The sequence below is a fragment of the Silurus aristotelis genome, assembly GCF_946808225.1.
Source record: "Silurus aristotelis genome assembly, chromosome: 29".
Lineage (NCBI taxonomy): Eukaryota > Metazoa > Chordata > Actinopteri > Siluriformes > Siluridae > Silurus > Silurus aristotelis.
In genome coordinates, this window is record NC_139602.1 from 3,979,124 (window position 1) to 4,004,418 (window position 25,295).

General features: G+C 37.9%; 1 protein-coding gene and 1 long non-coding RNA gene across 3 annotated transcripts in view; one reads left to right on the forward strand and one right to left on the reverse strand.

The window, feature by feature from the left end:
* Positions 1-25,295, forward strand: part of fig4a (FIG4 phosphoinositide 5-phosphatase a) — a 67,999-nt gene that overhangs the window by 9,733 nt on the left and 32,971 nt on the right. For both annotated transcript variants that reach the window (XM_083535021.1, XM_083535022.1), the window contains exons 6-16: positions 1,553-1,603; positions 5,499-5,665; positions 7,789-7,917; positions 11,481-11,581; positions 12,659-12,821; positions 15,610-15,707; positions 17,925-18,058; positions 19,245-19,361; positions 19,809-19,854; positions 21,164-21,312; positions 22,492-22,658. In XM_083535021.1, the coding sequence (XP_083391147.1) occupies positions 1,553-1,603; positions 5,499-5,665; positions 7,789-7,917; positions 11,481-11,581; positions 12,659-12,821; positions 15,610-15,707; positions 17,925-18,058; positions 19,245-19,361; positions 19,809-19,854; positions 21,164-21,312; positions 22,492-22,658 (1,322 nt within the window). The remainder of the gene's footprint in view (positions 1-1,552; positions 1,604-5,498; positions 5,666-7,788; positions 7,918-11,480; positions 11,582-12,658; positions 12,822-15,609; positions 15,708-17,924; positions 18,059-19,244; positions 19,362-19,808; positions 19,855-21,163; positions 21,313-22,491; positions 22,659-25,295) is intronic.
* On the reverse strand, positions 8,218-14,154 carry LOC310722662. Its single transcript, XR_014532451.1, has 2 exons — positions 10,006-14,154; positions 8,218-9,957 (listed from the first exon to the last, which is right to left on the reverse strand). It is a non-coding gene; the product is annotated as an uncharacterized lncRNA (long non-coding RNA).

A 25,295-nucleotide genomic window follows, 5' to 3' on the forward strand; every position in this document is an offset into this window, starting at 1 on the left:
ATTAATGAGTGATAATCTATTTTTTCCTATCAATAAAAAAAAATTGATCTCATGACCAAGAACAAGAAAACTGCTACATGAATGCCATGAAGTTTAGTAGCTCCAACTGAATGTTATTAGCAGCATCTCTTCGCTATTGCCCTACTTCTTATTCACTCATATGCAGGTTAGAAGTGCACGTGAAGAGTGTTTGGGTTTGTACGTCATTTTCCTACATAAAACCCTTTTTTTTCCATAATTGCACAAAAGAACCATGATGACCAGCAGTACACCTGACCCTTTGTGTCAGTGTCAGTCATTCGGCTCGTGCTGTCTTGGGTAAGCAGGTGTCACACTAACCTCGAATTGTAATGCACACTCTTGGATTCACACACTCCATCTTGCAATGACCTGCTTTTTTACAGTACACACACTGGCTACTTTAATAGGAACGTCTGTCAGTATGTTATTATAAGGATACGGGTCATATTTTTCAGAAAGAAAATTGAAAGACGTGTCTTTTACCAGCTAGACAATTGACTGGCATTTATTGGAAGAATGTTCTTTGCCTCCCATTGGTTAAACAAAAAAAAAATTTTTAAGAGCAATTTGTATGTATATATGTACGCCTCGATATTTACGGGGGTTATGTTCTATAACCTCTCGCGAGTAACACTTTTGAAAAGTGAGGTTATGAGGTATCTAACTTATCTATAATAAGGTATAGGTACAGCCTATATTGCCAAATACATGCCATACACTGCCGAAAGTTTTATTTACTTATTTTTTTGGTTTGGTTTTGTGTTTTGTCCAATTAGCGAAAAAAAAAAAGTAATGTAACATTGTATAAATAATATAAGTTTATATACAGGCATGTACAATTCAATTCAGTTTTATTTGTGTAGCACTTTTAACAATGCTATGATTGGTTTTTACTCTATTTAGTCTGTATATCCTTATTTTCAGACCCACTAGAGGTTGACCGATTTTGCTGTTTAATCAACAGCAAAAGTTGATTGCAGGAACTTTAGGCTTTATCTTTAAAAATCAATAACGATAGTTTTTCCGGGTCGCGTTATACAGTATGAGCGCGACCTCTAAAGGCGAATCGCTGACGCCACATGCTGTTTGTGTGTTACTTTTTGTTTCAGTTTGTATGCACAACTTTTATTTTCATCAATATTTATTCATATAATTAATTTATATACATATTCACCTTATTTATCAAATTTTCATGATGTTTTATTTGTATTTTTGTAATCAAGTTCAGTTCTATTTTACATGAAGTGTTATTTTCGTTTCTTTTAATCCAATATCCATTTGGAAATTTTGGTTTATTCATTGGTTTTTAGCAAATACGATCCAACCCAGCTGTCAAACTCTACACTTAACAGTTATTCATTCAATTCAGTTTTATTTTATTGGTATGACGCTTTTAACAATGATCATTGTCCCGAAGCAGCTCTTCAGAGATTAATAGGTGCCTTATATGACTTTGTGTGAACAAAGTGTGAGCCAGAACACCTTTACTGTTTACATTGATGGTTCTGTACCTATTACTGTATTTCTACAGATATTTGAGGATGTTCCAAAATGTGGATCTATCCAGCAACTTCTATTTCAGGTAAGTGTGCTCTGACGTTCTTCACAGAGATGCCAAATTTCCTGCTTGTGTGTGTGTGTGTGTGTGTGTGTGTGTGTGTGTGTGTGTGTGTGTGTGTGTGTGTGTGTGTGTGTGTATATATATACGCACATGGATTTAGGTACGTCCTGTTCGGAACACAAGGTATGATTGGGTCTTAATTTAGCAGCACCTCAGAACAAAGTTGATCCTGTTGATACAGTATAACAAGCCCGGGGCAGGTCGGCCTGTAATACGTCGCAGATCCTCGAGGATCTTGGGTTGCCTTTCTGATACTCGGCTTATGTGTGTAGATGTGTTTGTTTGTCCTTGTCTATGTATGTTTTTTTTATGTGTGGGTGCATATTGTGAGAAGTACAGGATAACAGGATATGCTGTATTTTGGATGGACCTTGGGTTTTTGGTTGTCGTGTGTCCGGGTCTTGTAAGTAATATGTGTGCAGAGACTTAACGCTGATGTAGATAGTTAGCGATGCATGTGGATTTTGTGGGTATGGTCTTGAAGAAAAATATTTTTTACAAATGAAATTTTTATTAAGTAAGTGAAGTTTATTTCTATAGCCTTTTTCACAACAGACATTGTCTCAAAAGCAGCTTTACAGAAATTAACAGTTAATGTGAGCGATGTGTATTTATCCCTGATGAGCAGCCATGGCGACTGTGGCAAGGAAAAAACTCCCATAGATGTTATAAGGAAGAAACCTTGAGAGGAACCAGACTCAAAAGGGGAACCCATCCTCATTTGGGTGACATCAAGAGTGTGATCATAATCTTTAAACAATACAGAACACTGAAGAGTGAGAACTAACGTGAGCACTGGAGTGTAAGATTATAATGTGTGTGTGTGTGTCTGTGTGTGTGTGTGTGTGTGTGTGTGTGTGTGTGTGTGTGTGTGTGTGTGTGTGTGTGTGTGTGTATGTATGTATGTGTATATATATATATATATATATATATATATATATACATATATATACATACTTATATACACAGTGGAACCTCGGAGCTCGCGGCCTCAGCGCTCGCGACCTCGCATGCTCAGGACTTTCATTCCGACCGGCGACTCTCATTCAGATCGGCTCGTGAGCAACCGCGAGCTGCTCAAAACGCTAGTTTTAACATTTCTTATCAAGGTTTATCTCAATAAAATTGACTAATAATTAAGTGTTATGGAGTGAAATAGTGTTATTTACTCATTTAAATCGTTTTCGTATAGTTTTTTCTTGGGTTTTTACTGGGTTGGAAGCGGCGTATCAAAAGGTCGCGAAAATTCGGAACTCGCGTCCGGTCTTGGTCCCTAACCCTCGCGAGCTCCGAGGGTTCACTGTATTTGTGTGTGTGTGTGTATATATGTGTGTGTGTGTATATATATATATATATATATATATATATATATATATATATATATATATATATATATATATATATATATATATATATAAATAAATAAATAAATAAAGAGAGAGAGTTTATAGGCAGTAAAATGCCTCTCCACCAGTTATAGTTTCGAGGCCCCTGTGTGACTGCGTCTGCCAGATAAATTTGTCATTTTGTGAAATAGGGTTGTGTAGTGATTTATACAGCTGTGTGTGTGTGTGTGTAATAGCATGAGTGTGACATATAAATGTCAAGTACAGCTGGCTCCATTATTTAAAAATGGAATTGGCACTGTGATTGTGTCTGGAGGAGGCTGTCTACCAAAAGTCAGTGACCGTGTAAGAAGGGCAAATCAGTCACAGCAACAACTAAGAAGCCAGGGATGACTCTGAAGGAGCTTGGGGGGGGGGGGGGGGACGACGACTCGGGTCGGAAGGAAGAAGCAGTTTGCAGGGTAATCATAGCCAGGGCACCATTTCTTTAATACAGGACCAAATGCACTTTGGAGACTCAGCAAAACTGTGAACTGTTCTGCATTTGGTGGAAAAGCAACGGTGCTCAAATCCAGCGAAGAATACGGGTGGTAGCGTTGAAAATATATATATTTAGATTTTATTCGATCATTGATTGCACTCACTTGAACTCATAATACAATTTAATAAACATCACACTTAAAACAATGTAAGCACCATCACGTTGCAAAGTATACGCCCTGTGCTGGTGTTCTCCATTAATACCGAGCCTTTGATTTTTGATTGATAGTTTGATCGTGTTTCCTTGACCAAATCACCTGACCTTTTCCTGCACCTCGACTCACGTCATTGGATCCCCCCATTGCCTCACCTGCATTCCTAACGCTTACACGTTGACACCAAGAGAGTCTGTGCTGAAACACATACACATTCAGCATCTATTCATTTATTCATGGACATATTCAATAATGTGTGTATTACAAAATACCAGTATTTTGCTTATTATAACTATATAAAACGCTAATCCAGAATATTTATGTATAAAAGTGTACTTTACAAATGCAAAAGCCACATATTGAGTTTGTTTCATTTTGACTTATGCAGGGTTGTTTCTTTCTGTAAAAAACAAACAGAAAAAAACAACAGCATTCGAGTATAAATGATGAAGCAGTTTGTGTAAATCTACATTTGTATTGTATTTCGCAGAAGGCAAGTCGACAACCATACTTTAAAAAATCAATATAAAATATAATACATTATTTTGAGAATTTTTATTTTAAATGATATTTTGTTGTTATATATATATATATATATATATATATATATATATAAATATAAATAAAAGCACTAGGAATATATAATTACATAAAACATTTTGTTAAATAATAATTAGATGATAAACAAATCTACAAACATTGAAAACAACCATTTGAACATATAATAAAGCCGCAGTAAATCACGTTTGAAAAATAGATAAGTTTACTGTTGTAGTAGACAAATGCTATAAAAAAGAGAATGAAACGGAAAAATTAAAAAAATATGCATTGGTGTACAAATACATAATCATTTGCTGAAAACCACAACAATGACTGAAAAGGTAACTGCTGCTGTAATTTGCTTCTTTTAGACTTTTAGAGTTTAATCCATCAATTTCACGAGCGAGCCGATTGTGCGACTTGACGAAGTACCAAACGAACATTAAACTGTATCATTTTTAAATGATAAGGATTCTACAGTTTTTGCTCAATGTGCTGATGTTTAATCTTCATCCTTGACACCAGTGTTTTCTTTTTCGCACGCTTGTGCATCACTGTGGTACTTCCATCCCACACAAGCTTCGCTTTGCATTGCTTTCAGGTTACAGTCTTCTTTGTTGCGTTTAATATAAAATGCTCCCATGTCTTGGATGACTTGGTCACACACTTTTTCTTGCTGCTGTTGACTGTGCACTCGTCGCCATTTTACAAGTGGCTGTGTAAACTTAGCCCTAAAACACAGTCCAACTAAACGATAACGAATTTCATTATCGATTAGTAGCGATTTTATCGATTAGTTGTTGCAGCTCTAGATTCAACACAATGCGATTCAATGGAAAAAAATATGATGTTCTGCAATTCAATATGGTATACAGATAGTTTACTTTTATTTCTTTGGTTCAGACAGACAGCAAATCATCAGTTTACTTAAGTGCCATCTGACTTCTAACATGGCCTCTTTCACACACAGAGGCCTTCGTAGTTCCAGAAAAGAAAGATTAAATAAAACCAAACGTTCTTTTCCTGTTCTGTCTCCAGGAAGATGCAGCTCTACCTCTGCCATGTTAATCTCTATCCTATATGACTTTCGGGAGCAGCAGCGGTGCTTGTAATTAATTATATTGAAATAAATCATGATCAATGATGCATCACGATACAAATGCCAACTTGACTGAAATTGGACTGATTTGACCACCTGCATTTATCCTCACATGAGCTGCATCTCCCCTCCTTGTTATGTGTCTCCTCTGACGTTCGCATCTTCTTGACCTGTAGTTACAGCTATGACCTGAGCCACTCTCTGCAGTACAACATGACGCTTCTTCAAACGCCCTACGATCGTGGAGAAAATGAGGAGCTCCATTCCACCAGCAGCAGCAGCACCACTACCAACAAACAGGACAGTTTTGACATTTTCGAGGATGAAGGCCTTCCTACGCAAGGTTTGTGTTCCATTTTTTTTTCTCCTGGTGTTTCCTGTTCTCATTTTTCAGTCTTTTGTGTTCGTCACTACATCCGAGGTATATGCGCCGTTTCTCTGCCTGTCCATGTGCCCTTTTTACAACTCGCCTTCCTGCCTGTTTTGTGGATGTGAGAAATAAAACACCTTCTGTATGTTTTTTTATTTTATTTATTTATAATGGTGTCTAATGCTGAGAAACATCTATTAGAAATGCTAATTAGCTCATGTTATCATTCTAACCGTCATTCCTTCATGTCAAGCTTGTTAGAGACAACGTGACTAGCGAGAGACTCTTTTCAGGTCTTTGACTGCTGAATCACCGCATTCAATCTGTTCATCATTAATGGTAGATTATTTGGAGAATGTAGAACCTGCTCGAGCGTTTACATTAATCTAAACCCTCTCCAAACTCCTCCGAACAATGGCAGAGACTTATATTGTTTTGTTTTACTCATATAATATTTGAATATATTATTAAAGGTTGGCTTTCAAACTGAAATTTCTCTTGGTTATTAATAATGGTCAAGGCACCGATAGTTGATTGCTGGAACTATCGTCAAGAAACCATAGTTTTTCCGGTCCGCTGTCATTACGAGAGCGGCCTCTAGGGGTGAATCACTGACTGTTTATATTAACCTGTGACCAGACCTTGTTCTGTGGTCAGCCTCGCTCAAACTTGTCTACATCATCGAGCTCACTGTGCCCTGGGAGGGTACAGTGGAGGAGGCCTATGAACGGAAAAGGCTGAGGTACGCTGAACTTGCAGCCGATGCACAACAACAAGGCTGGAATGTAAAGGTAGAAGTAGGTTGCAGAGGGTTTGTAGCCACCACAACATCCAGGCTACTCAGGGAGATGGGAGTACCAGTAAAGGCCCACCAGCAGGCAGTCAAAAACCTCTCTGCGGCTGCGGAAAAGGGAAGCCAGTGGCTGTGGGTGAAGAGAAAAGACTCCGCCTGGGTCTTTAAGTGAGTTGATGGCACCTAGGGAGTGAACCTGGGACGCTGGGATTTACTGCAGAAACCTCTGGAGGTGTCGTGGGCCTATCAGCGAAACACCCAGGAAGGAGGGTGCCCACTTGACAACTCAAAGGGTGCCATCACACAGTTGACCATCCCACGTAGCCCAGTCTCAGCGGTGCCTCAAATATGCATTAAGGGATATCAACATCAAGTCCTACACAACAGATACATTATCTTATTATTGTTATTTTTTTATTTATTGTATATCTAATTATATTTCTTCATGAATATGATCATATTTATTTCCTTATATTTTCATGATTCAGTACTGTCTTTTATTTTGTTATAAAGTTTAGCACTATTTTACATGGAGTGTCATATATGTTTATCAATTTTTATAAACATTCCATTTTTCTATTGTTTGATTAACCGGTTATCGGCAAGTAGGATCCAACCTAGCTATCGTTATTGCTAAAATCCATCGCTCGCCCTCTGGTTATTAACATAACCTAATTGTTTATTCATTTCAGTCATCAACCATATGCATAAGTAAGATAAGTAAGATAATGTTTTTATTTCAACTTAATGTGGAATTGGATGTTCCAAAAGCGCAAATGTTCAGTTCTCATCATTAGTGATGGGTTGCTCATGAACGATTTTGAACGAGTCTTTAATGTGACTCGAATCGTCTGAAAGAGTGATTCGTTCACTTTCTAACCGACGTACATGAGCAAAGCATTGCAAGATCTCAGTAGATGATGTACAGGAAACGGAATTGTGTAGTTCATCTCATGAGCCATCTCATCCGAGTCGTTCATTCAGTTGTCACATGACTCCCAAACACACAGTGCAATAGAACTAGACATTATTGTTCCAATGATTATTGGAGTCACTTAACAAAAGAACTAAAGACATGGCCCAGAAGATATGAGAGGTGAAGCTAATCATTCTGTTTATCATAATTTGTCCTTAACTTAACTATTGAAACTGTAACAAATTATTTTTTATTTCTGATCACAGGAACAAAATGAACTAAATGACTCGAAAAAAGATTTGTTCGTTTTGATGAACGCAATTCAAAGAACCAAGTCACTTAAATGATTCAATCTTCTGATTCTATCCGATTGCGTCTTTCTTCCAGTGGTGCACGGCTTGAGGAACGAACCTTACGCTAAATACGTGTGGAACGGTCGTCTGCTGGAGAAAGTTAAGGACATGGTGCATCCTGACTGGCTCCTGTATATCATCCATGGATTCTGCGGCCAGTCCAGTATCCTCACGTGTGTGTGCGTGCGTGTGTGTGTTTACGTACCTGATTTATTTGAAATGTGGAATTCTTGAATGAATCAACCTTTAATTTATAATTATAGTAACTATTTCTTGGCTTTTACAACACTCTCTTTGACCTTCCCTTTTCTTTTCGGTCTATTTTGTGAGCTGTTCTTTTTGTTTTTTGTTTTTTAGCCCCCCCCCCAAAAGTCCTTGGTGGGGTTTTTTTTGCATCTATTTGAGCCCGCCCCTTTTTTCTGCAAACACGTGAGGTCCATTCTTAACCTCCAAGTTAACACGCTTTATTTTATTTTTTTGCTGAAATGTACTGTATTGTGCACCAGGCTCCCCATAAAAATATCAACTAAACCATAAAAGTAGGATTTTTTTTTACCTGAAATGTGACCCCTTAGAGCACCAGTAACACTTCTTTGCAATTTTTTATTTATTTATTTTTTCTTGTCGGTTTTGTGCCAATTGTCAGTCATACGGAGCGAGTAGAAACATTGTGGAATAAACATAGCGTGACCGCTCCTTTAAAGAGATTAAAATTCTCCGGAGTGAAATCGAGCCGAATCACAATGTTTTTATTGTTTATTCGTATGCCGTTTTGCATATTCGAATGTACTCATGCGCATATGCATATGCATGTTCTCAATGGCGTTAACATAGTGGACCGGGGCCAAGGTTCAAAGTGATCGGGATTTTTTTTTTCAGTAAATAAACATATTTATGTTTGAGGCTTTACAGGTTACAAAGCAAGGATTCGAGAGAAATGTTAGTAATGAGGGCTTGAGATGCCAATTTTCCGTCCTCTTCGGTTACGCGTTAAAAGAATCACCAAAAAAATAAAAAAAATAATTTTTTTTTTTTAATAATACTAAATTCCTCTTGGTAAAGAAATTTGCAGGAGGGACCGTAAGGGACCGGTGCTGAGAGGATTGGGCAGCAGTCGAAGGCGGGGGCCTTGACAGCCCGATCCCTGGACACAGGGGAATCTGTTTAGACTGCTGCCCCCACGACCCGAATTACGGGTAAGCAGGAGAAGATGAATGAATGAATGTATCTGCAAGAGTGAAAGGGAAAGTTTATAGGACTGTGGTGAGACCTGTTGTATGGTTTAAAAACAGTGGCATTGAGTAAAAGACAGGAGGCGGAGATGAAGTTAGCAGAGCTGAAGATGTTGAGGTTTTCATTGGGAGTGACGACGATGGACAAGATTAGAAATGAGTTTATTAGAGGGACAGCGCATGTAGGACGTTTTGGGGACATGGTGAGGAAGGAGAGATTGAGATGGTTTGGACATGTGCAGAGGAGAAACATGGGGTATATCGGTAGGAGAATGCTGAGGATGAAGCTGCCAAGGAGGAACAAAAGAGGAAGACCAAGGAGGAGGTTTATGAATGTGGTGAGGGAAGACATGTGGGTGGTTGGTTTAAAAGAGGCAGATGTAGAGGACCTGGTAGTATGGAGAAGAATGATCTGCTGTTGGGACCCCTAAAGGGATCAGACAAAAGAAGAAATAAAAGTAGAAGAATATTCTGGGACAATTTTTTTTTAAATATTATTACAGAAAGGACTTTCTTTCCACTTTATATAGCAACTGGATGACTAAGTCTTGGGACTAGGCAGTTAGTTCCTGCTTAGACACACAAATGGAGTGTGTGCTTGTCTGAAACTGACCACAGTGATAAAACCAGGTGTACAATTTCCTGCTCATCATGGAACACATTACGTCTAATGCTGTGCGATTTCTTTAATAGTCCTTTGTGATTGGTGCTCCTCCGTTTGCACGAATATGACCGTTTGCACGAATATGATCTCTAAACTGTATCAGACGGTGGATCTCGGTTGTCGTAATGTCATACTGTACGACAATTAAAAACTGACAAATTAAGGCAAAGACTCGTCCGAAGTTTTACGTCAGCAAACCGTGACTAGTTTATACCCGCGTTCTCTCGCTAACGGTAGCTAGGAGCGAACAAAAATTTGGATTGTGACATGAATTGATAATTAAAACTTTATACAAACATGAATTTTCCTTTAATAACTCAATATATTTCTCTTCTTGCGGTACTGTCCACCTGACCCATTTCGACATTTTCTCCGAGTTGGTTTGAAATTGTTGCGTTAATTGTGGTTTCGCTGCTCCAATTGGCTCTTGGTTTTGATGCTCGTCGTAAAAGTCACACCGCAGGAAAGAGTCTGAAATCTTCAGACGTTGGCAGAATTTAATCAGCGGGAAAAAAATGTGTTAAAATAGCAGGTATTTACTGTAGCCGCATCAATTTGTCATTACAGAAATTGTTCGTATTTTCCATTTTGAACTATTACAATAAACCATTTGATTGGCTTAGAACCAATTAAAACAAGACATGCATTGTTCCACCTGTCAAACACCTTGACTCCAACTAATCCTTAGTATCTGTGGGCTCATGTATGTGGAAGAGGGCTGATAGAAAGTGTATTACATCATCCTCCAATGCAACGTGAGCAGCAGATCAATGATGCATCTTTGCTGGGTTTACTTTGGTATCTGTTGCAAGGGGAGTTGCAAGTTTTTTGGTAGGGAGAACTTAGCATATGACTAGATAAGGGTAAGAAAAAGGGAATTGCCGAGAAAAATTGGGTTCACTCAGATATTGATTTGGTCAACTGCAAATGTTTATTCATGACCCAGAAATGCTTTTTGTACTGTTGATTGGTAGAGAAGGTCATATAAAAGTTAGTTGGTAGAAATACACTTAACCTGTTAAGCCTTGGTTACCGCTTTTGGGACTCTCAGCAGAAAATGACCTACCTAAATTTTAACACCTCCTGAGAAATGTGGGCTCCATACACAATTTAAATATCTTTGGGAAGAAGACACTTTAAACTTTACTGTCAATCATTCAAAGTTATTATTGCTCAAACATAAGATATAGATGATGAAGTGTCTTGAATATACATTTCCTGCATCGAAAATTGTTTTATTATATATATATAGTTTCTTTCGGCTTCTCAGAAATACAGGAAATCAGTCCTGGAGCAATCCAGAAAAGTACTGGGTTGAAAGCCACATGTCTCCTGAGTTTATATTTCAAATTTTATGGAGATTTTCATGATATATAAGATTCCGACAAACATTTATCTGAGACTATGTCTGATTCTTTTCTTGCTCCCCCTGTTTGAGAGTCATCTGCTAAACTCAGGTGGCCATTCAAACTCTATTCATACAGTCTGCATAGAAATGAATGGCTGACCATTAAAGGCTCTTGTTATACATGTTTGGATATTGATATTGATTTGGCATTCATATTGATGACCAGGTAGCCAGACAAGCTATTGTTTTACAGTCATGGCCATTCATATTGATGTCCGGCCATTCCAATCTCAACAATACACACACACAAATGCTCTCCACCCTCTTCGCATACATGACCTTATCGACTCTCTTGATTTGAGGGGAACAAAAATCTAAAACTCGCACAAGCTAAATGATCTGAGAAGGATCTGCGGTTTCCCAGGACTTATGTATTCTATGTCCTTTACATGCAAGTGTATGCACTTAACTCTGGGTTTCAGAATTGTTGATCTACGGCCGGCCGGTTTACGTCACTCTGATTGCTCGAAGGTCCAGCCGTTTTGCTGGGACTCGCTTCTTGAAGAGGGGAGCCAACTGTGAGGTACACATTTAACAGCCAACTCATGAATGACTGGCGCCCCATTTAAGAGAAGAGTTACAAAATAATTGGAAACAATTGGATCTGCCGATTTCTTAAGAATGATTATTAATATTATTTTAAAAATGTTTGAAAAATTATTTTATACATGTTTTACATTCCTACAAATCTTTTAAATTTCTAGAAAAATGCATTAAATAGTCTTCACGAGATTCACAAGACATTGGAATGTTAATGGGTTTCTTAGAGGGGTTATTTTGCTGTGGAGGTTCATCGAATCATGAAACTTACCACTGTATTTTCTTAGTCGAGTAACTGATCATCTCTGCTGGGAGGTTAACACACAAACAATACAAAAGAAAATTGGATTTAACATTAAATGCAGCTTAAATCTTTGTGAAATCAAAAAAGGGAAGCAGTAGATCAGTGGTTAAGTCACTGGATTACTGATCTGACATCAGTTTCAAGCCCCAGTATCTCCAAAGATGCTATTGTGTGACCCTTAAGCAAGGCCCTAAACTATTTCTGCTCCAGGGGTGCTGTTTAATGGCTGACCCTGTAATCTGATCCCAGCTTCTTAACAAGATGTTATATGCAAAGAAAGAGTTTCACTGTGCTGTAGTGTATATGTGACAAGTCTGTGAAGTCAAGTCATATGTGAAATCGCCTCTTTAAATACTTTTTCATCAAGTCTTCAAGAGATCTTCAAACGTTATACTAGATTTTATGTCTAGTAGGAGAATTGGGAGAATCCTAGTGACTAGGGCTGCTAGTTGTTCTAAAATTGTTCAAAAAATTGCGGTAGTTAAAATTTCAGCTAAAAATAAAATCGCTTGTATCTGTAGCTGGGTTTTTTCAAATAAATAAAGTTTTTTTTTCCTCATTGCAAAAGATTTTTCACCATTGTGAAAAAATCTTTTGCACTGAGGAAAAAAAACTTTTTTATTTATTTGATTGGTTTCTAGACCCAAAATATGAACCCAGATTTCAGAGACAAACTTTTCCTAGAATCCTTTCGCAGCATACGTGGTCATTCTTAAGCATAATTGTTTGTGTGTATGTGTCTGTATCTGTTTAAAGGGTGACGTGGCGAACGAAGTGGAGACTGAGCAGATCATCCACGATGCTTCAGTAATGTCGTTCACAGCAGGCAGCTACTCCTCATACGTGCAGGTCCGAGGCTCCGTGCCTCTCTACTGGTCTCAGGACATCTCCACCATGATGCCCAAACCCCCCATAAGATGTAAGTGCTTTGCACAGTATCTACATTATGTATATATTTTGTCCTGATTCCTCATCTCTGGAATAAATGTCATTACTGAAGCAAGAAACCCAATAAACACATTTTAACACGTCTCCTTTCACTGCAGCCACAACTGCACCTCCCGCATAAATCATCTCTAGCAGAAGCATCAACAATAACTTCATGAAAGCTCTTCAAGCAGCGTTGAACTTTAAATCTAACAAGAAGCCGACACTGATTGTTTTCGCCTTGTTTTCGCTGTCAAATCAATTATGTCATGCTAAAATCTGATTGGATAGAAACTCTTTCTAACCGAAACGTACTCTTGGTGGTGGTGCAGCAGCAGAAGCAGCAGAAAAAAAACCTTGCTGGCCCTAAAAGTTAGGAAGAAACATTGTGAGGAACCCGTTCTCATGTGGGTGAGACAAAGTTTATTTGTTACAGATTGATCATTGTTGAGGATATCAACTACTCACTGATCACTGATCATAAAGATTAACAGATAGATAGAAAGAGAGAGAGCTTTGTTAGTTTTTTATTATATACTTTATTTATACTTTTGTTATTGTTAGATAATACGGTGACTCTGTAAACGACTGCCTATGACATTATAAATTAAAGGGGGGGCCAGAGGAAAGCACAGACATGAGGGCTCTCTGGGATATAAGGCATCCAGCCATTCCACCTTCAACGAACGCGAAAGAACGCTCCTTCAAACACTCTTAAAAACACCTATTCACAAAAGGCTTGACTAAACCAATAGGTTTTCTAATTAATATGTCTGAATTATGTCTAAATCTCGGGTTCCTCTGCATCTTTGTCGCATAGCAAGTTATATTTTTTGATATAAAAGAATGGCTGATACATGAATGCTTCATCATGAGTAATGAAAGGAAAAGCTTTTTTTCTTTCAGTCACACAAAGGCCAAAAATCTTTGATTTTTTTTAAAATTTATTTTGTGTTTATTTTCTGTATTGTCGAGTCAGCACAACAACAGTTTATATTTTCTCGCAACAAAAGCAGAGCAAATTGCAGGAAAAATTCTCGAATGTTGGCAACATATTAAAGCAACATATTACATAACGGACCATTTTCAGGTCTAAAAAATATTATGAAAGCTTTTTGCAGCTAAAAAAAAATACCTCACATCAAATTCACCAGACGAACTGTGACATAGTTTCCAAGACATATAGTACAAATGTACCAGATAATTCGTTATAAAATTTTGCAAATGAACACAATTTTTTTATGTAAATATTTTGCAGCATTTTGTACTATATGAACTGTCATCGAATATTAATTCTCATAAGATTCTCATTTAAATTCCATGAGAAATAATTTTTAAAAAAAGTACGATTTTACAGCTATAAGCTTATAATTGATTATTTCAGCCTAGTGGTCTGAAATGGAACTACAAGTGCATCAACATAAACGAGGCCGATGCGATTCACATTTTGATGCATAACCTACGATACATACGAAGCAGCTACTGATACGATGCGATACAATTGACCCCTTTTACGATGCAGTGCGATCCAATTTCTATTTGATTCAACGCAATGCGATGCCTCTTTCACAAGCAAGATGCATCTCTATACTTTTGCCATGTTAATCTATATTCCATGTGATAGAAATGATACGGCCGCTTGTGTTTATCCAATGCACACTTTTGAAAACCGAAGCATTACATCGTTAACATTTGCACAGATGAGAACTGGTGAATCGTACCACCCCTGCAAGTGCCTACTGCGGCCCACTAGGGTAGGAAATAGTTGGAAATAGTTTCGCCAGCCTCATTTGAAATTTTGTTGGTTGTGTACATGTGTCTGTGTGATACAGGTGTTTTGATGTGGCACCAGTAATCCTCTTATCCCTTCCTCCCCATTTCCATCTTTTCCCCTGAACAGAGTGATGCTTAGAATGCATTTACACACCCGCACACAGCATGTCCCCCAAACCCGGTACACTAGCTACCCACCTCCTGGTGCATTCTCGCCTCAGGTGACAGCACAAAAAGACCTTAAATACCTTTTTCTCCTTTGCCGATAATCCCGTCTTCCTTTCTTTTCATTATGCTCCTAATATAAGCCATTACTAGATATATAAAAGGGAAAAATGTCAAACGAGGCTGTTGGACATGTTTGATGATGACACTTTTTTTGTGTACACTGTGAAAGAGATGCTAGAAGCTAGTTTAAATCTCCTTTGGTGGGGACGTGTTGTCCTTGCAAGGACAGATCTTTAGAGATCCAGGAACTTAAAGCTGGAGACACACTTTACTTCAGTTGCATTGATGCAGACAGGGGAGTGTCTACTACTAGTAGCACCAGTGTTGGGACATAAAATGAAGGTGGACTGGAGAAGAAATCAGGTTAATGGAAAAATCAGGCAGAAATCTAGGTTAATGGAAATGTCATCCATTCAGTCAGTTTTGCACTGCAGACATCACCGCCAGCTTGTAATTGTTAATACTGGGAAATGACCATGTTCTAAGCAGTTATAATTCGCAATTTTAATGCAGGGCATCGTATCTGGTGGTTATTTGTCTCATGCTTCCCGCATTACAGCTAATTAAAGCTTTTTTGAGACAATGCCCATTTTTAAAAGGGCTATACAATTTAATTGAATCAAAACACACACTAGACATTTCATTATCTCAAGCCTACAATCCATGCATCAATATGATCAGAAATGATCAGATTTGACTCCAAAAAAAAAAAAAAAAAAACCCTGCTCTCATCCATTTATTCATTTTTTTCATTTCTTATTTGGATCTGTCTCTTCCAGTGGACCAGGCCGACCCGTACGCCCAGGTCGCGGCGCTTCACTTTGACCAGATGCTGCAGCGCTTCGGTTCTCCGATCATCATCCTCAACCTCGTCAAGGTGTATCTTTTTATTACATCTCGTCTTTTTGCGCTCGTATCCGCTTTGTTTTCTTTTCCTCCGTTTTGTCTATCAAAGGGCTCGTACAGTCGCTGTGATTGAGGGTATCTTCCATTATTGGTGCTGATAATCGGGGCACACGGACACACTGATACGTTTATAGGATCAGCCTGCGAGACAGCGATATTCAGCGAGACAGACGTTCGCGCTTTGGTGTAAAACCACTTCTTGGATTTGTCATTGCTCATGTTGTAACTCACAGGGTTGAAGGAACAAGGGAATAATTGCTGCTGATCACACACACACACACACACACACACACACACACACACACACACACACACACACACACACACAGACCAGTTCACATGTTGGCCATGTGCCTCTGATGAGTATCCCAAGTGGACAAAGTCCTTTTGCCCAATGAATAAAAAAGCCCACAGAAAGCATGCAAGCCTTTAGAAATGTGTGTGTGTGTGTGTGTGTGTGTGTGTGTGTGTGTGTGTGTTTAAGATGAAAGCACACGGCCAAAATTGGCACATTCACCTTTGTTTTTCTTGTTTTTTTTGTACATTCAGGTGTATTACCCGATTTCTACGTTTCTTTGTGGTTGGCATAAAATGTTCCTACTGTAACAGTTCACTCTCCAGAGCTATTAATACAAGTGTGTGTGTGTGTGTGTGTGTGTGTGTGTGTGTGTGTGTGTGTGTGTGTGTGTGTGTGTGTTTTCAAGTCAGTGCTTTGCTCCACTATATAGTATTTGTAAGTACCAGGGATAGCGTTTATTGAACTCTAAGACACAAAGACTGCAACACTGTGAAAGATCAAGGCTATACATTGCACTGGAGAAGGTTTCCAGATGAATTCTGTATGTGTATTAATCCTGTTCTAGAACGCATCTGAAACACTGAGTCAGATGAGTGATTGGGTTTTGGGGTTTACGGTTTTGGGATTCGAGTTGTGGTTATTTTCGATGTCAGTACAGTTGGGGGAAAGAAATAAAAAACAGAAAATTGCTATTTATTTATTTATTTATTTATTTAAAATGAACTCAGTTTATTACTATTAACATTTGTGAACATGAACAGTTTAAATTGAGAAAGAAATGTAACAAAATGCCTGCTTGGTTTAATAATATATCAAATAATATTTTATAAAAAAAAATAAAAAATAGAATACATTAAATTATTTCAATACACATTTTATTATATTGATAAAATCGAGTAACCGTTAAAATTGGCACAAATTAAATTGATTAAATAAAATTAAATAACAAAAAAATGTTAGAGTTTGGTTAATACAGATGTCCATACAAGCGTTTTTTTATTTTTTTTATTTTTTATTTTTATTACATTTAATATATAAAAAATATGATCTACTTGACTGTTCTACTTATTTTAGCAGACTTTTAAACATCCTTCATCCATTCACTTTCTCCATATGTGGAATTGTGAGGATTTTCTCCTTTTAATAAAAATTCTTGAAGCTGGACATAAAACGCAAAAGAATCCATTTCGCTAGATTGTCGTAAAAACACTGGAAGTGGCAACGATTTCGCGGATGTGCAAGAACAAATCGGAGTATTTCGGCGTACTACAAATCGTATTTCCGAGTTCTAAGGAACGGGTAGCCATAGTGACACTGCGCTACCTCTAGTTTGTTTTTTATACCACTAGCATTGTTGTATATCTTTTCATGTTTAATTATAAAATAATACAATTGCGAGACGGAGACTAAACAAACTTGTGGTCCTCAGTTTAATACGTTTGTGCAGAACTTTTTTCAATATTTTAATTACTTTCTGCACGGAAATTGCTGTCGGCACACGTGCACCGAACTGAAAGGCCCGTATGAAATGGTTTGGGACGAATATGTGTACCGTTACATTGTTAGCACACAGGGGGTGTGGCCTACACTGAAAGAGCTTTTCATTAATATTATTTGTAGAAATGTCTTTAAGCTGGAACTTTCTGCAAAGCGTTCTGCATTACCAGGATGTAAATTCCAATTGAATGTGATTGTGCACCAATCTTGTTTTCCATTTAAGTAATTGAATTAAATTTAGATAAAAAATTTTTTTTTTCAAATTATGAAACAGGATTTTGGAGCTTTTAGACCCAATGAACAATAATGCCATTGTCTGGAAAGATTCAATGTTGTCGAATGCGTCTTAATTCCATGCTGTCATGTTGATGACCTGTCGCTAAAATTCCACAGAAGCGAGAGAAGAGGAAACATGAAAAAATCCTGAGTGAGGAGCTCTTCCCAGCCATCATCAACCTCAATCAGTTTCTTCCCCCGGAGCACTGCATCGATTACATTGCCTGGGACATGGCTCGCTATACCAAGAGGTGTGTTGTAGCTCTGCAGCTTTGTGTGAGAGAGTATATATGCAAGAGTATCCATGCGGTATATTTATATTAAGTTTGTAATCTGGCGTACCACTGTGATTTATTCATTGCTGGAGACTCAAAGCACTTTTGTACGTCGCTCTGGATAAGGGGGTCTGCTAAATGCTGCTAATGTAATATAAATGTAGAGTATCCATGCGAGAGTATCTATTAAAAAGTGTCCATGTGAGAGTATCAATGCAAAAGTATCTATTAGAAAGTGTCCATGCTTGAGTACTTACTAAACACTTAAATTAGCACTTTCTAAGTTTGCTTTGTAGAGTTCAACAGTTATATTTATATTAAGTTTGTAATCTGGCGTACCAGTGTAGATTTATTCATTGCTAGAGACTCAAAGCACTTTTGTACGTCGCTCTGGATAAGGGCGTCTGCTAAATGCCGCTAATGTAATATAAATGTAGAGTATCCATGCGAGAGTATCTATTAGAAAGTGTCCTTGCAAGAGTATCCATGAAAGAGTATCTATTAGAAAGAGTCCATGTGAGAGTATCTATGTGAGAGTATCTATTAAAGAGTATCGATGCGAGAGTATCCATGATAGCTTATAGCCATGTTTTTTTGTTTGGTATTTAATTTATTGTGGATTTGTTACCTTGTATGGATTATATAAAATACGAAGATATCGATGCAGTATATTGAAGATACCGGAATGCTATAGAATTGTATATCAGGTGGGTAAATTGTAAGCTTTCCCTTCATCCCGCTCTTTTGCTTTGTTGGGAAAAATAAAAATGAACATTAAACAATGAAATGTAAATGAGTATCTAAAAGGGAGAGAGTATCTGTATAAAGAGTGTATCCATATGAGAAAATATCAATGCCAGTGCAGTTGATTTGGATACCTTTAGAACAAAATGAAGAAAAAAAAAATAGTAATTTTAAAGATTTTAATTTAAATGTAAAAGAAAAATGGTGTCCTTTGCATTATATTCTGGAATACAGGACGTGCTGTAACTCGATTCTAAAATCGACATTACGGGGACTTTTTCACTTAACTGTACACTTTATAAAATGTCCACTGTTGCCTGTTTCACCAAATGTCCCCCATGTTATTTCCCCCTATAATATGAATAGTCTTCTTCATTGTTCATGGTTCTCTAAAGAACTTTCTCATCTCCACTTGCAGTAAACTGTGTAACGTCCTGGACCGCTTGAGTATGATCGCTGAGAACGTAGTAAAAAGGACCGGCTTCTTCGTCAACAGATCCGATTTCCACTGTCACATGTTACGGCCTGACGACAGGTAAGGAAAAAAACTCTTGAATACTGTCCCGCACTGTACTTTCACTCCTCCGTAGTTTTAACCTTCTTCTGTCAATGTCTCAAGATAAAGTAAAGTATCCGAATGAAAGGTCTTCATAATTTATTTATTCAGAACTGGACCATTTTGTGGGGACAAGTCCTTTATTACCCATGCATCATCCATTTCACAGCAGCAAGCCCACGGTTCGCTGAGAGCTCTTTGAAATCGACATATGAAAGAGAATGGGATATAAAAGGGCTTTCACCGTGCCTGATATGACCTGGTTTCTGCTCAGCACTGCTTTCTATTTTAACAATACAATATAATGTACAATAACATGATATTTGCAATTTTTTATAACACTAGGTGTATATTTCCTTTAAGATCTTGAGTTGAGTGGATTAGCAAAATTTGTATCATTAAAACCATCATTGTCTCTATACACAGATGGGGTGATTTGGGAGGACTGGTTACTGCTCATGGTAGAATCCAGGTGAACTGATGCTTACACACACACACACACACACACACACACACACACACACACAACTCTTAACTGGCCAGGATTGCCGGCATCTCCACATGCGATCTATAATATAATCCATCGTATATAATCCCCAACCTTGTTTTTCATCACGGACTAGTTTCATGCTAGACAGTGTTTTTCTGAGGACCAGGAAATGTGCATAATATATTACTATATGACTACAAATTAATAACTAATGCCGATGGATTCTAAACGAGCTTGCAAACAGTTTCCGACGTCCCAGGGTTGCCAAATCCTAGGTCTCAAATTTTCCGTTTCCCTGCGATACACTGTATTATACATATTATATGATTTTAATTATTAATTTATTTATATATAATGTAAAAAATCCAAATATTTTTTGGATTTATTCATTTATCGATGCATAGAAAATAAATGCGACTGAAACAAGTGCGGGAAATCGGTGCAAGCGAAACTTAATTTTTTAATACTTTCTGTGCGTTACCACACCGATGTAATCTGAATAAATGCCACAAAGACTTATCTAGTAGCTCAATAGTTAGGATGTTGGAATTCTGATTAAAAAGGGTATGAATTTAAATCCAAGCACCACCAATTTGCCACTGCTGGGCCCTTGAGCATGGCTCTTTAATCCTAATATAAATATTAATTCAGTTCCTTTTGAAGTTTTTCCTCAGTTGCTCTTGTTCAACCTCCAAATCATATAGTCACTTGTGCACATCATAAAAGCAATTAAAAAAAAAAGGCAAATGCTTTGGTACATTCATTTGGTACAATTATCTGCTGTTTCCTACATTATCAGTTGTTTGTCATGTTGATCAAAATATATTATACTGGTTCTCACCTGAACGGTCAAAATATCTCATCAGTTCATTGCATAAGTCTTTAAATGGGAAATGGTTCAACCAGTTGTCAGAATCTGTCAAGCATAAATTTCTGTTCAAATTTTTTTTTGTAAATGTGTCTTCAACTGAAGAATTGTGCAAATGAATCTTGAATGTCACTAATGAAAGGAAGCGTACGCCCGATCAACCAATGAGCAACTAGTACTCTAAAATAGGTCAAAGGTAAATCTTGTGAATGAGGAAATCCATGCGTTGTCATATTAACTAAAACTTTGATCTTGTTTGTGAACAATGACCAAAAAAACTTGTCATTCTGAGGCTCATTGTCACAAATTCTTACTTTTAAGAGATGGATTTTAAGGATTTTGAGAAAAGTACAGGCTTTTGCAAGTAATCTATTGTGTTGTGCTGTTCATACAAATCGTTTATGGCGTCACGTTACTTTACAGACTGGAGTTTTGAGGACTAATTGTGTGGACTGCTTGGATCGCACCAACACCGCCCAGTTCATGGTGGGAAAATGCGCTCTGGCCTATCAGCTTTATGCCCTCGGGATGATTGACAAGCCCAAGTTACAGTTTGACACGGACTGCGTCAGGTAAAATCTAACGCCAAGCCTTTATTTAAAAATGTTATAAAAATATAATATACCGTAATTTCCGGACTATTAAGCGCACCCAAATAAAAGCCGCACCCACTGAATTTGACAAAGATTTGTATTTTGAACATAAATAAGCCGCACCTGTCTATAAGCCGCAGGTGTCTACACTGAAACTAATGAACTTCACACAGGCTTTAATGAAAGCCAGTGTCTGTTACACGGCTTGTATCTAAACATTAGCCTACCAAGAAAGTCATTGTTCACTGTCTTCCTTCTTCCTTTCACAACTATTTCTCTCGGGAGTTTATCTTTTGGCATCGTCGTGCGTTTAAAAATCACCATCGGTGAAGCTTTTCTCCCGATGCCGTGCAGCTCAGAACACAGGTGAAGTGTGTTTTCATGCCCGGTTGTTTTTAGCGTGACGAATGATTCGCATTTCCTGTAGACAGTCCGAGTGAGCGGCAGGTCAAACATCAGAGGAACATCATCCATATTTATGATGTGGTGCGGCCCGATTCAGTGGGAGCGCATCTGATTTAATATAAAGATTTTCATTGGTTCACCTGAACCCGTACGGCAGTTTCATTGGTCTAATGTTATGGGGCTCATTTTTTTTGGCTTGAAGTTTGTGAAACCGGGAAAAACCCAGGAAAAATCCATAAATTAGCCGCTTCATTGTTTAAGCCACGGGGTTCAAAACGTGGGAAAAAAGTAGCAGCTTATAGTCCGAAAAATACGGTAATATATAATATAATTTAAATAAATATATATATTTAAATATATTAATATCATTTGTTTATTAATTCAATTCATTTAGATTTGTATTGCAAACATGCACCACCAGCAGCTTTATAGACATAAATAGATTTAGAATATACATTTTAATATCATGAATGAGTCCCTCTAAATTAAACTCTAATGAGGTCTCAAAAAGGAACCAGTTTTAAGAGAGCCCATCATCATCATCGTCATCATCATCTGTGTGAATATCTATTCATCATAGTTCCAACCACACAGTCCTAAGCTCCTGTATCAACTACAGTTTAAAGAAATCTTCATGTATTATTATTTAGACAAATTAATATCGTAATTCATAATAGTTTTCGAAAATAAAATGAACTGTCTGAGTGTATATAGTTCAATAAAAATAAAATTTGTTTTAAATTCGCTGAGCAGGTTGTTTGAGGAGCTGTATGAAGATCACGGGGACACGCTGTCGCTGCAGTACGGAGGTTCGCAGCTAGTCCACAGAGTCAAGACCTACCGCAAGATTGCGCCATGGACCCAGCACTCCAAAGACATCATGCAGACCCTGTCTCGTTACTACAGCAACGCTTTCTCAGGTACCGACCTTTCGACTATTCATACATTAAAGCCAATCGCGTACGGATGTGTTGCAAATCACGTTCGCACTTATAATAGATAGTTTTAATTGTAAGGCACTGACTGGTTATCATATAAAAGGTATCAGAATTTATCACTGAACCAGAGGTGTGTTGGAGTTTTACATATAGCATGAGTAATCAGCTGATCGCCACAGACTCTGATTGCTTATTCATAATAGAATATATTATTCATCCAATCTGCTTTGCAATATATGAGCTAATAAAACTAGGCATGAAGGCAGCGATACAGTTTTCGTCCTGTGTAAAATAATGCGCCCGTTATGAGAATAGTGTTACGGCTTGAAAGCGCGACTGTACTGCTGACACACTGAACTGATACGAGCAGAAAGAACACTTTTATTATACAAAATCCAGTCAACTTTATAAGCATTCTAAGTGGGAGCTCTGCCATGTGACATCAGAGTCCACAAGTAAAAAAAAAAAATAGGAGATGAGCCAATCATCATTAAATACCGAATGATTTGTTTTGAGATAGCAGATATACCCCGGTCCTAATTCGAAGCTCCGCCCCTTTTAACCATTTATTAAAGTGAAAGAATGCCATTACTAAAGCAAGAATCCCAATACACACAACTCAGCAAGTCTCTTTTCACTGCAGCCACAGCTGCACTGCCCGCATACATCATCTCTTGCTAACCACATAAAATGACCCCGTGCACAGTTATTTTGAACTGGCCCAACTTTCCTTATGATGTCCCGCTTTTCTTGAAAAGTCCGTTTAGTAAAAGTCCTTGTACTGTGACCAAATCAATTTCTTCTCCTTTGTCAGCCTCTGTGGAATGAAAAGAAAACAGCTTTTATATCCACTTGAAAATATTTGAACTTGTGTGGTTTACAGTTTTGACTAGCGCTCTCTCCGACCAAAGGACACGAAAATGCTGACGTGATTGGACGCCTACTAGATGGACTCGGTGACTCCGATTTGCAATTTGTTCGGTTAAAGCAACAGATTCTTTGTATTTTACGCAGCCAGGAGTCCACAGTGTTGATTTCTGTAGGCCTTAGAGCAGATACCGTTGACCCCCGCAACACATAATGTGACGGCTGAAATTTGATGGATAGAAAATCCAATGTATACAGACACTTCTTGCAGCAGCAAGCTATAAACAACTTCATGGACAACTGGAAGTCAGTGATTTTGAAGGCCTTGCTGACCCTGATGGCTTACCACTAATAAGAGCTAATATGTACTGTTTTTTATTTTTTTCCTTTTTACTGTCCATTTCTGTGAAATCATTGACCTTTTCTAAACATAACGAATAAAACTGAATTTTAATCGACGGTAACATTCAGATGGTGGTCTAATTGTACCAGTTTTATTAGACCTACTTAATCGTTCGGGAGTAACATTCTGCCTAATGTGGCAGCCCCCTCTTTAATTAGGCCTCTTCTGGTTATTATGTGCCATTCTTGTTTCCCATGGGAACAAACCCGTGTCTGTTCTCCATGGTTACAGAGCTCTTTGGCACTCCTTGAAACCCCCATATTAAAATACAGCTTTGCCCTTCAGCCCAATCAAGAAAGTAATAAGAGCTCTCTCGCCAAGCAACAATTCGTCATAGCAGGCTTCCTGCTCGTCCGCGGAGACAACGCGGCTTCATGCAAAATCTCATTTCCCCTTTTTCGGCAGCGCAGAATTCCACAGCGCTGGGCGTGGAGTAATCATAATTAATAAGTTCTAATAGTTTTAGTGGGTTTCAACTGGGCGTCATTGACTCTCGACCCTTTCTAATTAGAGAAGAGCAGAAAAACAACATACAGAAGAGTCTTTTTTTTATTTAATTTTTTTGCTTCAAGTCCCTCGATTAGTGACGACTATTATATTATCTCTTTGCTTTAAAAGCGCATGCAGGCTATGAATATGAAACCGGTTTCTAATGAAACATTAGGAGAAATGGTCTCTGGGAGCAGCAAATTCTTGTTTATTAATATTTCTCCAAGCATTAGTATGATTACTGATTTTTTTTTCTCCCCTTTGTTATTACCAATTACCGAGTTAAGTCATAACACTGAAGACATTGGAGTGCATTATAGCAAAAAGGGTGGAGAAACCAATACCGAATGATTTGCGGAGGTGTTTTGAGGTGGCAGATATACACTGACCCTACTTGAAAGCTTTGCCCCCCCCCCCCCCCCCCTCTTCCAGCATCTTAATAATTTCTTCAGTGGAGTTTTACCTGACTCAATCCACCTCTTAATGCAATCATTATGGCGCCACGGCTATAAAAACCATCAATGTTATACAGAAACGAAAGAAATCCAATGATCACAATTCAACAAGTCTCCTTTCACTGCAGCCACAGCTGCACCCCCGCATACTCTAGCAGAAGCATCCATATTAACCTCATAAAATGACCCCTGGTTTTCTGTGCATTTCTTTTTTTTTTTTTTGTGCATATTTCCCTGGGGTTGTAAATTAAGGCGAATGGTGTGTTTCTGCAAATTCTACAGGAAAATTAGGAAGAAATGGTTTCAGACAAAGCTTACCATCCATGTTTGGAACTGTTGTGGCTGACCTTTTCCTCACAATGTCCGTCTTGTAAATGGCCTTGTGAGTGTATCTGAGACCAAATA